The 16,420-nt window shown below is 52.1% G+C and overlaps 1 protein-coding gene across 1 annotated transcript in view; it reads right to left on the bottom strand.

Annotated features, from left to right (window-relative positions):
* Positions 1–12,493: 12,493 nt before the first annotated feature.
* LOC140216529 (uncharacterized) overlaps positions 12,494–16,420 on the bottom strand; it is a 43,552-nt gene continuing 39,625 nt past the window's right edge. The window contains exons 3-4 of the mRNA XM_072286885.1: positions 12,604–12,771; positions 12,494–12,529 (exon numbers count right to left, since the gene is read on the bottom strand). Coding sequence (XP_072142986.1) covers positions 12,494–12,529; positions 12,604–12,771 — 204 coding nt within the window. The remainder of the gene's footprint in view (positions 12,530–12,603; positions 12,772–16,420) is intronic.

The following is a 16,420-nucleotide window of genomic DNA, read 5'->3' as shown; positions in this document are numbered from 1 at the left end:
ATGACTACCGCGACTACTATGAATTCCCTAAGAGGCTACGACCCGACATGGACTTCAGTCATGTACCAACATCCCAGCAGCAGCTGATGCCCCCGCAGGATCTCCCGAAGGAAGACAACAGCCATGGCTGGAACACATGGTCCCGGCGCAACAACGAAAGAGCGGCGCAAGCTAAATCGACAGCTCCCAAGCAAGAGCCGGAGCAGAAAAAACGCCGAGAGCCTCCCGCACCGAGACCTCCGCGTCTACCGAGTTTAAAGAATTTTCCATCCAAGGTCATCATACGACCTAAAACCAAGGTGGATCTGCAATCTGTGGCTTCACGCTCCTTCGATCTCGAATTTGGGATCCAAGCTGCCCTCGACACACCGCTACAAGAAAAGCCAACTCTGCGCGTTGTTAGCCAGCAGAACATTATAATGATATGTACTCACTGTGAGGAAGATGCGTTCCGCCTCGCCAAGCTTAATAGTCTGCACCTCGACGGCAAGAGTACAACAGTCACCGCCTACGTTGCCTTGCCAGAGGATGTTTGCAGGGGTGTAATACATAATATCAAGCCTGAAGTGGGTAATGACTCTATCTTCCAAGACGTCTCCTCACCCAGCCATACAATCCTGGGAGCGCGCCGTCTGGGCAAGACTACGTCGGCAGTCATCGTCTTCGCCGGCCAGAAAGTTCCATTCACAGTCAACTACGGGTGGTCATAGCGCCGCTGCTACATCTACCAGAAAACGAGGGCGGCTTGCATCAACTGCGGAATGCCAGGTCACCGAGCAGACGTCTGCCCGAAACCCAAGGGGGCTGCTTGCCAGAACTGTGGAACGCCGAGTCCAGATCAGACGCACGAGTGCGCACCCGTTTGCGCGTTGTGCAAGGGTCCGCACAAGACTTATTCAAGGGACTGCAAGGAGAAATTCCACAGACCGCTGAACAAGAACGCTAGTGCCACGTCATCAAACGCGGCATCAACAACGGAACTTGAAGAAGGTAGGAGCAGGCCGAGACAGAAGAAGCAGCCTGAACAGCGATGGCGAGGAGCGTCGTCATTAGTCTCCCACTCTCGTTCCACCTCTCGCGGCCGTTCGAGCTCGAGACGCCGGGCAACCGGCTCCAACCAGAACGCCAGTCACGTGGAGGCGGGTAAAGAACAAGGGAAGGAGAACCTCACGAAGACCACCGGGGCGCTGAAGAAGACGTACTCGGGGCAGCTCTCAGATTCGAAGGTGAGCTTTGTAGAGTGGCCTCCCCTCCCCTCGTCCTCCCCGCAGAATAACACGCAGTTGGCAGCACTCAAAAAAGAGATAGAAAGTCTTAAAAAACAAGTCAGCGCTTCAACAATCCAAAACCAAGAGCTTAAGCGAGTCAGCTACTAATGCAATAACGCCGGTAACTCAGCCGACTCCTCAAAGCCAAACACAGCAGGTACCTAGCTCCCAGCCTGCCTTAGGCGGGTCTACCAACAAATTATCCAAGAACTCCTATCCTTCAAGGAGGAGTTTCGAGCCTCCTTGAACGTGAACGCCCATTTCCAAGAAATTCGAGAGCAGATTGCAAACAACAGACGATACACGGAGACGGCAATTTCTGCACTTCGGAAGGAACATGCGGATAAAAGACATAAGTCCAAATTCGCTTGTACAATGCAAGTGGACGAGCCCTCCGATACGGACTCACCATGCTAGCCGAACCTAGAATAAAGATCTGGCAGTGGAACTGCCGGGGCTACAGGAGAAAGCAGGCGGCTCTTAATCTCCTACTATCTCAGGAATCTGACCCACCGGCAGCTATCCTAATTCAAGAACCCCACCTAATACCTATCAAACTCCAAGACTATGTGACTTATCAGCAAGGCCAGTTAACTGCCACGTTAGTGCACAAACTATACACTGCCATACTGCACGACCCTTTCGAGCCGGATATTGCGCACTGCTATATTACTATTCTTCCTCTCCAAAGAGGAGCGACAAGCACGCATGTCTTGAATGTTTACAGCCCTCCCAAAGACAGGCACGCAGGATTGGGTTCCCTCATAAAGAAATTTCTGAGCTTAGCGGGCCATGCCCCCTGCGTGATTGGGGGCGACTTCAACGCACCGCACCCTTCATGGGGCTACCCGGCGGCGACACCAAGAGGAATAAAACTGGAATGGAAAACTTTATTGACTCTTTTAAGGTTTTAGCGGGTCGAAGCCGAAGTCTTCATTCTTGAAGCTTGGGTCCTCTTCAGCCATGGATGGGCCCCTAGTCCAGGGCTCCACTGAGCCGGGCTGCCTCGCACGCGTGCGCTATTAGAGCTCTTTGAGCCTCTAGCTCGCGGCTGGTGAGCCAGCTCTCCCATTGCTCCGCACTTGGTGTTTTGTGTTTGTGGAATGCCTGGTTTATTGTACACTCTGTTAGATGTGGGGCCGTTTCCTGAGCCTACTTCGAGTTCCGCAGACCACATCGAATCGCACCACAGCTAAGTAAGGAATGCAGAAGCAGATGCCACATTCCTGAGGCACGGCACGTGCAAACAAGTTGGCGGACCCCACTTCGTACGCCGCCGGTGGAGCTATTCAATGCTTGACTCTTCCAGAACGCGACGGGATAGCCCGGCACTGTTGCAAGTAAAGTGGGTCCCGAAGCAAGACGGCTGTGATGTACCGGGAAGGCCTGGCAGCGTAGCCCCCATAAGCCCATTGTGCAGACGCGTTGCAAGCCAGCGAGGCAAGATCGCAGGGAGAAGTAAGACACCGTGAAATTCTGCCCGCCTTGGTCCGCCGTCGCCCCCACCTGGCTATTGTGGCGGCGAGTTGTAAGTCAGCAAGGCAAGACCGCAGGGGGACCAAGCGGCGACTCTCTTCGCCGGGTATGACACCATCGCACGGGCGCCTACCATTGGCCGAAAATGGCGGCATCTGAGCGGGCTCGCCCATTGGCCGAACGTCGTTTTAAGCCAAGACACCGAAGGGCTTAAAAGACGCAGACCGGGAGCATTCCTTGAGGATTCCAGAGCATCCCTGGATTCATCTCTCTCGAACTTCTTGCGACGGGCCGCAGCGTCCGAGTTGCTGCCGGCCCGTAATGACTCTACTACTGTTAATTGACGCTCACTGTAAATAATGTAAATTAAACCTCCCAAGTTTTTTTCATCCCGACGTCCTCCTCAACTCCTACAACTGGCGCCAGCGGTGGGATTTCCTCCAACTCCTACAACTGGTTGCTAGCGGTGGGATCGCCTCCAAATGCATCAACTGGTGGCAGCGCTACGGATCAATCTTCGTCGAGAGAAATCCTGAAGAACCCGGAACAGCGAAAAAGAGCCTTCGTCCAAAGGAGTTGCGAGGAACCGGGAAGAGCGAAGAAGAGAGAGCCTTCGTCGAAAGAGGTCCTAAGAAACTGGCAGTAGCGAAGAAGAGCGAGCCTTCGACCCAGGGAGTCCTGAGGAACCGGGAACAGCGGACCAATGAACCGGATCGCAGGGTGCTGCAACCGTAAGTGAGCGCGTGCTTTTTTTCCTTTTGATTCGCCAGACTCAAATGTTGTGTGTTCATTTTGATAGCTCTGGGAATCGGGAATTTGTTGCATTGTGTGTTTGCACAAATTAATTAAGGAAAACAGTTCTAACCACCAGTCGGGGCAGCTGCCATGGATCTTAGAAGGTTGACGAGGTTAGACCTGGTGTTGGTGTGCGACGATTTGGGAGTTGAGGCGGACGAACAGATGAAAACGCCAGCTATCATGAAGGCGATTCAAGATAGTGGCAATGATGATAAAAGCATTGAGCTTGCTTGGGAGGTGATACAAGAACCACGGGAGCGTGAGCGTCGAGAACGTGTGCGTGAGCGTAAGCGTCAAGAACGCGAGAATGAACGGAAGCGTGAGCTTCAAGAACTTACTTTTAGGTGTGAGCGCCACGAACGTCAGAATGAACGCGAACGTGAGTATCAGGAACGTAAGCGTGAGCGTGAGCAAAAGTATGAGAGAGAGAAGGCAGCATTGTTAAAAGAGATACAGTATTGTGATCAGTTAATGGCACAGAGACAACGGCTGTCTGAAAATTATGTAGGTACTTCAAAGCAAAAGAATGAGGAAGTATCTAGCGCATTTTCGCCAAAAGCCGATGAGAAGAGTAGTGCCTGTGAGATTGGCTGCCCATTCATAGGTAAAGGGAAAAGGCTAGCTGCTAACGATGCCTTAGTGGCAACAGAGGCCGTTAAAGGCCGTTGTGAAAGCGACGAGGTGCTGTGCCAACAGAGGATTGTAGAGACAGCTAGGCCAGCTGCGAACAAATTGGTACAGTTACCGCGCGTGTGCGTCGCTTGCAATGTTAGCGAGGTTGCTAGCGAAGAAAAGGGTACTGCTGACCCGACAGACGCGAGCACCCAAGTCAGGTCAGATCTGCGTGCCGAAGTGATGTGCCAGCTGGACAATGCAGTTGAGAGTAGTTCTCGGGATGGCGAGCTCCGTAGCTCACGAGAGAACAACTGCATTGTTCAGGCATCGGTGCGGCTCTCCGCCAGTCTAGGTAGCCTAGAGATGGATGACTTAATTAGGAATCATTCGGACTGTGCGCGTGAGACAGCGATCGAGACCGACGGGCTGTGTGTCGATGCACAGCGTGAGCTGGGCAATGCTGTAGAGGGCAGTTCGCAAGAGTGTGAGTTGCATAACTCGAGTAAAGCCTGCTGCATTGTTCAAGAGTCGGTTGAGCTGTCCGCTAGTCGAGGCAAAGATAGAGTAGATTTAAATGATAATCACTCAGACTGTGCGGGTAAGAGACCGATCCGGGCCGATGAGATGTGTAACGGCCAGCACGAGGCACGAGAAGGTGGCATAAAAGGGCATTTTAAGAGAAAGCGCCGCAGAAAGAAGCGCGCTAAAGATAGGAATGCGGTGACTAATGTAGCGCCGCCAAAGACGGCGAGAGACCCTAAAGGGCAGGGCGCGAGGAAAAGAAAGGTGCGGTCGTCACTGACGATGTTGACGCATCCTAAACGTTCGAGCCACAGGTCAAAGGGGGACCGAGAAGCATGTTCTGCACGGACGCGGACAAAGGGCACGGGGCAGTTAAATTCCTCGTCGTTCCGTCGTTCTCTTCGAAGCTCAGCGTGTAGTTCAAAGAAGCGCAAGGTGGCAAGTCGAGACCAGGTGGGGAGTAGCGACGCGGTCAATCGGGTTCGTGAAGAAAGAGGGGCGCCAGGACGCAAATTGGCAGGAGATTGTAACGTCTTGGAGGAGCTGATAGTGAGTCAGCCCTTTTGTTGTTCCTCGGTAGCCAGAATACCTTTCACACCGCGACCCCCTCGAGTACGGCTCAAAGTATGAGTCAGTCAAAAGCGTTTGAAACGGGAGGCCAAGGGAGCTTCCGTAGAAATGAGGTGTTTTTGTTTCATTTTGGAACATTTGCAAATTTTCGCGATTTGAGACTAAGAATTTCTTTCAATATGTAAAAGTATGAGCTTTGTTTGCGTTTTGTTAGAGAAGCTCGAGATTTGAAAGATGCGTTTTTTTTGTAAACATGTAGTATCGCGAGGTGTTCATTAATAAGTAGATAGGCTTTCTTTTTTTTGTGTGTGTGTGTGTGTGAGTAACCTGAGTGTCAAGGTTATCGGTGAGAGGCCTATCGTAACGCGACAGGCCTCTCACCGATTAGCTAACCTTCTTTTGTTTATAAGCGTTTTTTTTTTATTTTCTAAGGTTAACCGCGTAGGTTTTCAATGAGTGCATGATTTGCACTGAGAAGCGTTCTTAGTTCCATTAGCGCGTGTCCTGTGCGGGCGGAAGGAAGCAGATGTTTGACTGGGTTGCTCGTGTGTGTTGAGGGCAGCCGTATTCTGACTTCTTTAGTGAGCGGGCGTGGAACGAGTTATTAGCGGACGCATTTTTTTACAGAGGGTTTTGCGGATTGCGTAAGTTACGCATATTAAGTTCTGGTTTAAGGTACGTGTCCTGTATGGATTAGAGAAAGACACGTGAGTAGGTGGAATGAAAAGTTTGCCTACAACGCAAATACGCGTTCTGTTTAGTGACCACAAGGCTAGCGCGCTTGTGATTACGTACTTGTGAGGTTGACCAGACTGTTCAGTGGCACCAATACGTGCGATAAGTACGCCACTGCGGTAGGTTGAAAACATGCTGTTCGTGTAGTTAGGCCACTTAAGTTATGTTCGGCTGTTTTCACTGTTTGCAACGGCAACGACCCGTTGTTTTGCTACAACAATAGCACTCTGGTCTTGTCGGCATTCGGGGAGAAATGGATAGCGGTTTGGAAGGGTGGTTGGAACTGCTTTGTCAAAATTGGGGAAATAAAAGATCAAGGTTCATTTTGACTCAGTAATAGCCTGGCGAGTCAGGGGTGAAGAGCCTGCGCTTACGCGTGGTGCAGCGCTGTGTTGTTTTGTTTGTTTGACGTATGTTCTCCAGGGCCCAGGATCCCGAAGGTTGTCAAACGAGGCTCGACACCAGTACCCTGCAGGTTCTTTCAGCGTTCCTCATGGCCAGCGAGTTGAGTTCACCGGCCATTCCGAACTTCCGGGGCGAGGACGAGCTGTTAGATATGGGGCCGTTTCCTGAGCCTACTTCGAGTTCCCCAGACCACATCGAATCGCACCACAGCTAAGTAAGGAATGCAGAAGCAGATGCCACATTCCTGAGGCATGGCACGTGCAAACAAGTTGGCGGACCTCACTTCGTACGCCGCCGGTGGAGCTATTCAATGCTTGACTCTTCCAGAAAGCGAGGGGATAGCCCGGCACTGTTGCAAGTAAAGTAGGTCCCGAAGCAAGACGGCTGTGATGTACCGGGAAGGCCTGGCAGCGTAGCCCCCATACGCCCATTGTGCCGACGCGTTGCAAGCCAGCGAGGCAAGACCGCAGGGAGAAGTAAGACACCGTGAAATTCTGCCCGCCTTGGTCCGCCGTCGCCCCCACCTGGCTATTGTGACGGCGAGTTGTAAGTCAGCAAGGCAAGACCGCAGGGGGACCAAGCGGCGACTCTCTTCGCCTGGTATGACACCATCGCACGGGCGCCTACCATTGGCCGGAAATGGCGTCATCTGAGCGGGCTCACCCATTGGCCGAACGTCGTTTTAAGCCAAGACACTGAAGGGCTTAAAAGACGCAGACCGGGAGCATTCCTAGAGGATTCCAGAGCATCCCTGGATTCATCTCTCTCGAACTTCTTGCGACGGGCCGCAGCGTCCGAGTTGCTGCCGGCCCGTAATGACTCTACTACTGTTAATTGACACTCACTGTAAATAATGTAAATAAACCTCCCAAGCGTTTCATCAATGACGTCCTCCTCGACTCCTACAACTCCCATGTAATGTGGTATAATGTTGGTTTAGCTCCACACCACGGACAGGTTGCGCTATACTGCGTGGGGAACATCCGACTTAGTATGTGTAAGTTTGGGAAGGAGCCCGTTTGCAGTCTCCGCCATCCTGCGGCCTCCTCCTTTGTTAATGCTTTATGTGGAGGAGGCCGCATAACTGGAAGTAGTGACGCAAGAAGGGCTATCGATCCTCACCGATCCCACTTACCCTACGAGGCTGAAAAACAGTGTTATTAGAGATACGTGTCCGGACCTGACGTTCACCAAGAACATAAACAGCGCAATTTGGAATACCGAACAGCGCCTGGGAAGCGATCACTTCATCCTCTCTCTGAAGATAAGCACAAACGCGTGCAAACGCAAAATAGGTATCGCAAGAATTGCGAACTGGGACAGGTGGAGACAAGCCCGGGCATCTACTGCAAACCCTATTGACAAACCTATAGGAATGGGTTAAGGGTGAGGTGCAAGCTTTGAAAGCCTTTATGAAAGTGTCTGCACGACAGAAGATTGCCCAGCGGTCGATCCGCACCTTCTTCATTTATGGGAAGCAAGACACTCATTGACAAACAGATGGCGAAGACAACGGCTTAACCGCAAACTCAGGAAAAAAATAGACGAGATAAACAAAAAGGCAGAATCCTACGCCATATCCTTGGCCAGACAGAACTGGAATACGCTCTGCGATCGTATTCAGGGGAAGCTAAATGTGTCAAAGACTTGGAAGCTCCTGCGTGTCCTAATCAACCCCAGCAGCAGCAAGTCGGCCACTAAAGACAGGCTCACGAAGGTTGTACACACCATCCCGGGTACGGACACAGAGTTGATGGAAAAGCTCAAGACCAGGTATCTGTGCACGGACCCAGTCGTGGAACAACCGGAATATTCTGGGCTGCCGAATGCGAAGCTGGACATCCCACTCACGAAAGAAGAAATCAAAGCAGAAATAGCGGCCATGAGAAAAAATGCAGCTCCAGGTCTAGATCAAATAACAGCAAAGCTCTTATTTAACCTCAGCGATGACACCATCACCTCGCTGGTGGAATGCTTCAACGAGCAGCATTGGGCTACAGGAACGCTACCAATATCCTGGAAGACGGCCGAGGTTCGGTTCATTCCGAAGCCGAACAAGCCCCTTCAACTGGATAATCTAAGACCGATATCGCTGACCTCGTGTTTGGGCAGGCTCATAGAGAGGGTCATCAACACGAGACTCAGTAGATACTTAGAAGAGAATAACCTCCTACCTAACACTCAATTCGGCTTTCGCCCTCACCTATCGACCCAGGACGCCCTCTTGTACCTGTAAAGGATCTCCTTGAGACACCCCCCAAGTCACAGACAAGGGCCATCCTGGCACTTGATTTGAAAGGAGCGTTTGACAACGTTCTGCATAAAAATATTCTTCAAAGCCTCGCCGACACCAACTGTAGCGCCAGAACCTACAACTATGTCAAAAACTTCTTATCAGCAAGGCAAGCCACTATAAACTTCGGTGCAATAAAATCAGATCCCATCACTCTAGGCCCGAGAGAAACTCCGCAAGGGGCGGTACTATCACCCCTTTTGTTCAATTTGGCTATGAAAGATCTCCCAGGCCTTCTCTCCGAAATCCCGGGTATCAAACACACATTGTATGCGGTTGATATCACTGTTTGGTGCAACTCGGGGTGTGACGCCGAGATCGAGGAGCGTTTTCAAGCAGCAGCGGACACGGTGGACCAGTACGCCAGGGAAAGAGGCCTCCAGTGTGCGCCGGAAAAGTCCGAGTTGCTCATCCTGAAGAAACCGAGTACACCCCTGGCGCAGAACATCATGGTGTATATAGACAACCACTCAGTACCGAAACCCACGGAGATCAAGATCCTAGGGCTGTATATCCCGCAGGGGCGACAGAACACCACCATTATGAAGAAGCTTACAACATACACCGAGCAAATCCTCCGGATGATGCATCGTATCAGAAATAAGCACCATGGCATGAAGGAAAGGGACGCCATCCGCTTAGCGCAGGCTTTCGTGATTTCTCGGATAATGTACGGGACGGCATTCCTTAACCTCTTCAAGTCGGAAATTGAAAAGTTGGAGACACTGATCCAGAAGGCCTACAAGACGGCACTGGGGCTACCAAACTCCACGCCAACGGCAAAGCTCATGGCTCTAGGAGTACATAATACTCTCAAAGATATGTGGGAAGCACAATGCCTCTCACAACTCAATAGGCTCGCACTCACAAAACCAGGTAGAGATCTGCTCGAAAAGATCCATATTAATCTGCCCTATACGATAGACCAAAGGGAGGAGGTACCACGTGATATGAGGAGACGCATCAACATGTACCCCATTCCGAGGCACATGCATCCCGCATATAACATCGAAAGGAGAAAAGCAAGAGGGGAAGCCCTGCAGAAGAAATGGGAGGAGCAACCTAACACCCTCTATGTGGACGCCGCAGGGCCAAAGAATGGAGTGATGACTATTGTGGTCTTAATGCCTTCAGGATCGGTGGTGAATTGCGCCTCGATGAAAACATCCAACCCCACTCACTAAGAGAACACTCTTAGGAGACTACAAACTAATACATACCCAACGCCAGCTAAGTTACACCAGTGGTACCCTACACTATACTCCCCGCAGTGCCCACACTGTGGAGAGGTAGCTAACCTCTACCACATGGTGCCGGCTTGCCAATTTATTCCCATAGTTGACCCCATTCCAAATCCCTCTAAAGAGCAGTGGGAGGTTATTCTGCTCAGCGATGATCCTGACCGTCAGCACTGGCTGGTGGGGAGGGCCAGCGCAGCAGCAGTAACCAGTGGGCTACCGGAATAGGCGGCCCACCCACGAGTTCTACGAATATCCTGCAAATAAAGATGTTTTCAATCAATCAATCTCCCCGGTGTAAATCCTGTGGTGGGGTTCATCCTACAACTGAACCGAAGTGCCCGCGACGCCAGCGACAATACTTCAATCGAGCCTCGGTCAAAAAGCCATCGACGATGAACAGCGAGCAACTGGCGGTCTCCGTCAGCGCGGCTCATTCATTGACAACAACTCCTGCTACTGCTTCGAATACGCGGTCCAGATCCCGCTCCAAGGCACGGGCAAAATCCAAATACCGTTCCTGATCCCGCTCCTAGTCGTCCTCCGCCCGCGATCACGTGAAGCGTCAGGCTGCCCCGGCAGCGTATTTAGAATTGCTCGTAGGTACAACGGGGCATGCCACTTTTGACGGAGCTCGACGTTTCTGCGCAGGCGCGAGTAAGAGCGGGCGCGAGAGAGAAGATCTGGGGGCTTTTGCTCCTTGAATATATGACAGCCTAGGCACTACGGAGGAGGTTTCTTAGAGCGCGTTGTATTCGTTTGTCCCCTAGACATGCCGGCATTGCGGAGTTCGGTCGAGTTGGTTTATACGCTCCGCCGCTGGCTGCCCGCGCGGTGAGGCAGTGGGCGCGGACGCCGCTTGGTGATCGCTGTGTCTGAAGGGACAATGTTCTGACTGGTGTTTTATAAGTCGCGGGTCGCTTTTTTCGTCGTGACGATAGATCGGATTTTTTACAAGCACTGCTCCAGGAGGGCACATGTAACCGGCAAACGGAGGCCTCAGGAGAGCACCTGAGGTTATATTAAAGCAGGCGGCGCAGGATCTCCGGGGCACCCAGGCGGTAGCGGGGGGATCAAAGCTGGAAGCTGGGCGGCCCGTGGGTTGGGGCCGCAGAGGCCGAAGCGTGCCTGGGGGTGTCCGCATAAAACATTGGCTGTCCGCGATAGCGGACAGCCGATCTTATACTCCCCTGGCATGCGCAGGCCTCTGCGAGCCCCAACCCACGGACCAGTCCGGCTTCTAGCTTTGATATCCCCGTTGCCGCTTTGGTGTCCTGGAGGCGCCGCCAATAATGCGGAATAATGACACGTTGTTTTCATTAGTAAAAACATGATCGATTAAATATGATTGCGTCGAGCGCCAACTTGCGATGCTATGTTCAGCACAACCGCGCCCCGCGACTTCTGCCGGCACGCCTAGGGACAAGCGCATACACCGCGCGCCAAGAAACTCCTCCGTAGTACCTAGGCAGAGTCGTATTTTCAAGGAGCAAAACTCCCCACATTTCCTCTCTCGCACCCGCTCTCATTGGCGCATGCGCGCAAACGTCCGTCGTCTCCGCAAGTTCCACGCCCCGTTGTACCTACGAGCAGTTGGAAATACGCGCCCCGGCATCACAGGCATCCCCCCAGCCCTACAAGAAGGTGCTATTAAGCAAGCCGGCAACTTCAGCAACTATCCCGGACCATCAGCAGTCACGGGCCACGGAGAACACCAGTGCCAAGGCGGTGCATGCATTTGCGCGTCACGCGCAAATGCATGCACAGCTGGACGCTGCAACAGAGCGCACAAACGCCAGAATACAGGCAGCTATAGAGAGCGCGCGGCAGGAGTCTAGTGCTACGGCAGGACATCATTACCGTTATACACGCATGAGAGGAGAGGACACACGCCCTGTTCGCCGAGTCACTTTCATCCCTGAGCGTTGGGTTTGCATTTCTTCGGGCGAGAGAACCCCGAATGCCTCCACCTCATAGACTGCTGTTTTGTTTCTGGGTCCCACTGATGCAGCCATTCTCATCCCCTGTCACAAGGCGGGAGAGGAAATCGTCTGGGTCAGTTGAACAGCCCTCATATAACCCTCACCTCACCTCACCGAATAAACCCTCATATAGCTAGTGACTCAAGCTGGTAGGCAACTCGGGCCGATTGTCAGTTGGGTCACTGGGCTGGCGTAAGATTAAGATTCAAGATGCCCCTTACAACCTACATGGATCGCAATAAAAAAAAAAACGGCACATCGAATGGCTTGGAGTCCGCGGTGGCGCCAAAGATCACCGACACCCAACGGCGGTTAACCGGAGTGCTCCTGCGGAGCGCCGTTTCCAACAGGCCTCGAAACGCACTTGGTCTGGCTGAAGAGTTACCACGGTGGCGCCAATCACCTACACCCTTGAGGCTCTTTGCCTAAGATGCTCCTGTGGTCTGCGCCGCGTAGGGCCTGGAGTGAAGACAAGCGAGAATTGGCATGGAGTCCGCGGTGGCGCTAATCACCGACAGCCAGGCTCTGCTGCTCCTGCGGGTAACCGTTTCTCGGAAGCGGCCATGGTTCAGCTCGGTACCCACGGTGGCGCTAGTCACCGGCAGCCAGGGGCCCGCCCTGCTGCTCCTGTGGGCCGGTCGTCTTCAACCCGGGCCCGACACACGCATATCTGGCTCGGAACGCGCGGTGTCGCCACTCACCGACACCAGAGACATTTGTCCATTGTGTTCCTGCGGCGTGCTTGGTTCGAGGACACCATTGGAAACGCACATTAGCTCGGAGTCCGCGGTGACGCTAATCACCGACACGCGTACGCAAAGTCGTGCTCCTGCGGCTGTTGCACCTGGGATCTCGTGTGGACCCGCAATCTATGTGCGAGACAACAGACGAACCAACTTGGATCATAGACCAAGTTGTGGGCGGCACAGTGTTGAATGACTCTATTCCTGCGCCTTAAACATTCGCCTACGGTCTTAACGATGTTTTAGAGGTTAGGGCGTACATATATGCATTGACATTAACGCTAACTGTTGGGTGTTTTCTCGTTTGTCCGGTGAGCTTGATGTACTAAAGGAAAAGGAGTTGCCTTCATTCATAGCAGCTTCCAAAGGAGCCAAAAATGATATCAGCCCCAGCAAGTTCTGGCTTCGTGATATTTGGTATATAAAGTGTTTGCGACGATATTTATCTACAAATGGCCACACGGTCACTTTTTTATCGTGGGTACATCGGTGTTTCGGATATGATGAAAGAGCAATATGAAAAATTGGTGAATCACCCATCATTTAGACATGATTGGTGACAATAATGTTATTAGCAATGTATATTATGGTTAGCGCATAATCATATACATGTTTTATGTAATGATTAGAACTGCTACGGATGATCGCGTATTTATGTACAGATAAAGGAGACGATCGATTGGGAAGATAGCCGTTTAACTGCTGCCGCTCGCCCAAGGAACCGTCATCGTCTTCCTCCTCAAGATCTTTTTCCGGACGGTGTTCATCAAACACGCTAAAAATGAAAACCAAAGGAACACATGCGAGAGAAGAGAACAGTCGGCAACGCCACGCGACGTTCGATCGCTGCATTGGCGTTTCTTGTCTAGGATGACGTGATGGTGGCCAATGAGCCGCGCCGTCGTCCCTACAAATATTTCGGCGGGCTTCCAGGACGACTCTGCGCGTGCCGAGCTTGCGCCTCGAGCGCACCCCGCCCGACTTTATTTTTTTCCGTACGACGAAGAAACCGCCCCATGGCGACTCGCGTTGCGGCGTCGGTGGTCGCTACAGGTCTCCACGCCGCCATACAGAACGGCGATAAAGCAAGGTAGTGAAAGCGGATTTCAGAAGAGTCCATGGTCAGTCCAAGTATTCAACGCGAAGAGTATCGAAGCTCAGCCAGGCGGCACTGGGTCTTACGTAACGGACGAAGCTAGGACCCGATGATTGGACACTGGTGGGACGAACGTGCCATCTGGACGAGATGGCGGACGACAGATTTGTCCCGAGGATACAGGAACGACGAAACCCGTAGGGTGCGCGACGAAGTGGGGTGCGCGCTCGAGCAATTCAGTCGAAGCAGTGGACGGGCCACGAAGCGTGCATTGCGTGTGGACGTGTCACACTGCGTAGGAAGGCGAGAACGATCGGGCGCCGTCGGCGACGGGGCGCATCGTGAGCAAGCCGCAGGCCGGCCGGGCAATGGGGGGGGTCAATGTCCGCAGGATTGTCCTGTGGTTAGGTGAGGACGCTAACAGCCTAGCCATGTGTACTATGCTGTCTATATTGTAGGGGTGCGCGTATTTTTCTTTTTTTTTTCATTTAAGTAAACGTTTTGATATATACATTTATATATATACTAACTTTTGACACTGAACCGAATACTGCCAGAGACGAATCGATAATGATTATTCAATTCGACAACCGAATCGAATAGGACATTGTTATATACTCTATTCAAATTCTGCACACCCATACTAATATTTTATTTCCGGAAAACTTATCCCCACGGTACACCTGCAACCGCGGAATCTATAGCTGCTGTCCCGTTTAGAGATTGTAAGAAGTTTAGAGATTGTAAGACATAATTATATATCGTATACCCTTATCGTGTGGGAAGTATTACGTCGGACAGCCGGGCAGATGCATCAATGATAGACTGTGCGAACACAAAAATAAAGTCGACAAAATTGTATAAGATGGGTTTCTCTTCCTTCATTGTAAGCAACATTAGTGCTTCCTTTTCTTCGAATGAACAACCATTACTGGTAGAAGCAAGTGCGAACTCACTAGACCTATAATAGAAGCCGAGCAGATTGATGCCCTAGGGCATTCACGTATCAGCAAACCGTCATTGGCTCTCTCTGAAAAAGAACTGAAAATTTTGCGCATGGCTTAACATATATTGTCGCAGCCTAGTAGAAGACGGGAAAGCCGGCGTAGAGGACGTATGGAAGCACTTTATCAGAGCAGTCAACGCGCCATCGTTGTCGTCTCTGTTTTTCCACTCGCGCGCTACTTCAGCGTCGTTCTCATCGCCTGGCACATACCCGCGGCGACCATATAGGATGTGGCATTTGCCCCCCTTTTGAAGAAAAGAGGCATCGTCCCGATGCACCAACGTCCGAAGGCTGTGCACAGATGGTGCAAAGTTGAGGTCATGAGGAAATGTATGGCTTCATACGAAGCACATGCACAACCTTGGGCAGATGCCGCCGGCGTTTGGAGCAGTTATGGCTGTCGGGGACAACTTCATAATTAACACCGCTGATGCGGCGCAGAACTGTGTACGGGCGGAAGTATCTTCGCAGGAGCTTTTCAGACAGCCCCCGCCGACGAATCGGAGTCTAGACCCACACCTGGTCACCGACGTTGTACGTGACGGGTCTGTGTCGAAGATTGTAGTGTCGGGCATCGTATTGCTGTTGTTCTTTGATTCGCATACGCGCAAGCTGCCTGGCTTCCTCTGCGCGTTGCGTAAACTTCTCGGCACCAGTCTCGTCGTCACCGCACTCGTGCGGCAGCATTGCGTCCAACATGGTTGTCACTTCGCGTCCGTAAACGAGGCTGAAAGGCGTCACGCGTGTTGTCTCTTGGCGAGCCGCGTTATATGCAAATGTAACATATGGTAAAATCTCGTCCCAGTTCTTGTGGTCGACGTCGATGTACATACTCATGTCTGCCAGAGTCTTATTCAGACGTTCTGTCAGGCCATTGGTTTGGGGATGGTAAGCCGTGGTCTTTCGGTGAGTGGTACCACTTAGTCGCAACACGGTATCCAGAAGCGCAGCCGTGAACGCAGATCCTCTGTCTGTTATGACCACTGCGGGAGCGCCATGCCTTAGGACGACGGCTTCGACAAAAAATCGCACTGCTTCGGCTGCTGTTCCACGCTGGATAGCTCCTGTTTCGGCGTATCGCGTAAGATAATCCGTGACGACGATTATCCATCTATTTCCGGCAGTAGACAGTGGAAACGGACCTAAAAGGTCCATGCCAATTTGTTCGAACGGCGCTTGCGGTATCTGAGCAGGATGCAGCAGTCCAGCTGGCTTGCCGGGTAGGGCTTTGCGGCGCTGGCAATCCAGGCATGTCTGTGTGTAACGTTTCACGATCGACGCAAGTCTCGGCCAATAGTACTTTAGCCTAATTCTTGCCAATGTCCGAGTGTAGCCCAAGTGACCAGCGGTTGGCTCGTTGTGACAGGCATGTAGGACTTCGTCGCGAAGAGATGCGGGAATGACGAGTAGGTAGCTGCTGCCACTATGTGAAAAGTTCTTTTTATACAGAACGTCGTGGCGTAAGCAGAATGAAGGCAGCCCTCTGGCGAATAACCTCGGCACGCTGCCTGTTCTTCCCTCTAAGTAATCAAAAAGAGGAACCAGTTCTGCGTCCTCGCGTTGGTGGCGTGAAACGTCGACAGTATCTAGCACGCCTAGAAAAGCCGTGTCATCATCGTCGTGCACTGCAGTCTGAACAGGAGACCGAGAAAGGCAGTCGGCGTCGGTGTGTC

Source organism: Dermacentor andersoni, chromosome 3, assembly GCF_023375885.2.
Source record: "Dermacentor andersoni chromosome 3, qqDerAnde1_hic_scaffold, whole genome shotgun sequence".
Taxonomy (NCBI): Eukaryota; Metazoa; Arthropoda; class Arachnida; order Ixodida; family Ixodidae; genus Dermacentor; species Dermacentor andersoni.
This window is presented reverse-complemented; position numbering and strand designations above follow the sequence as displayed.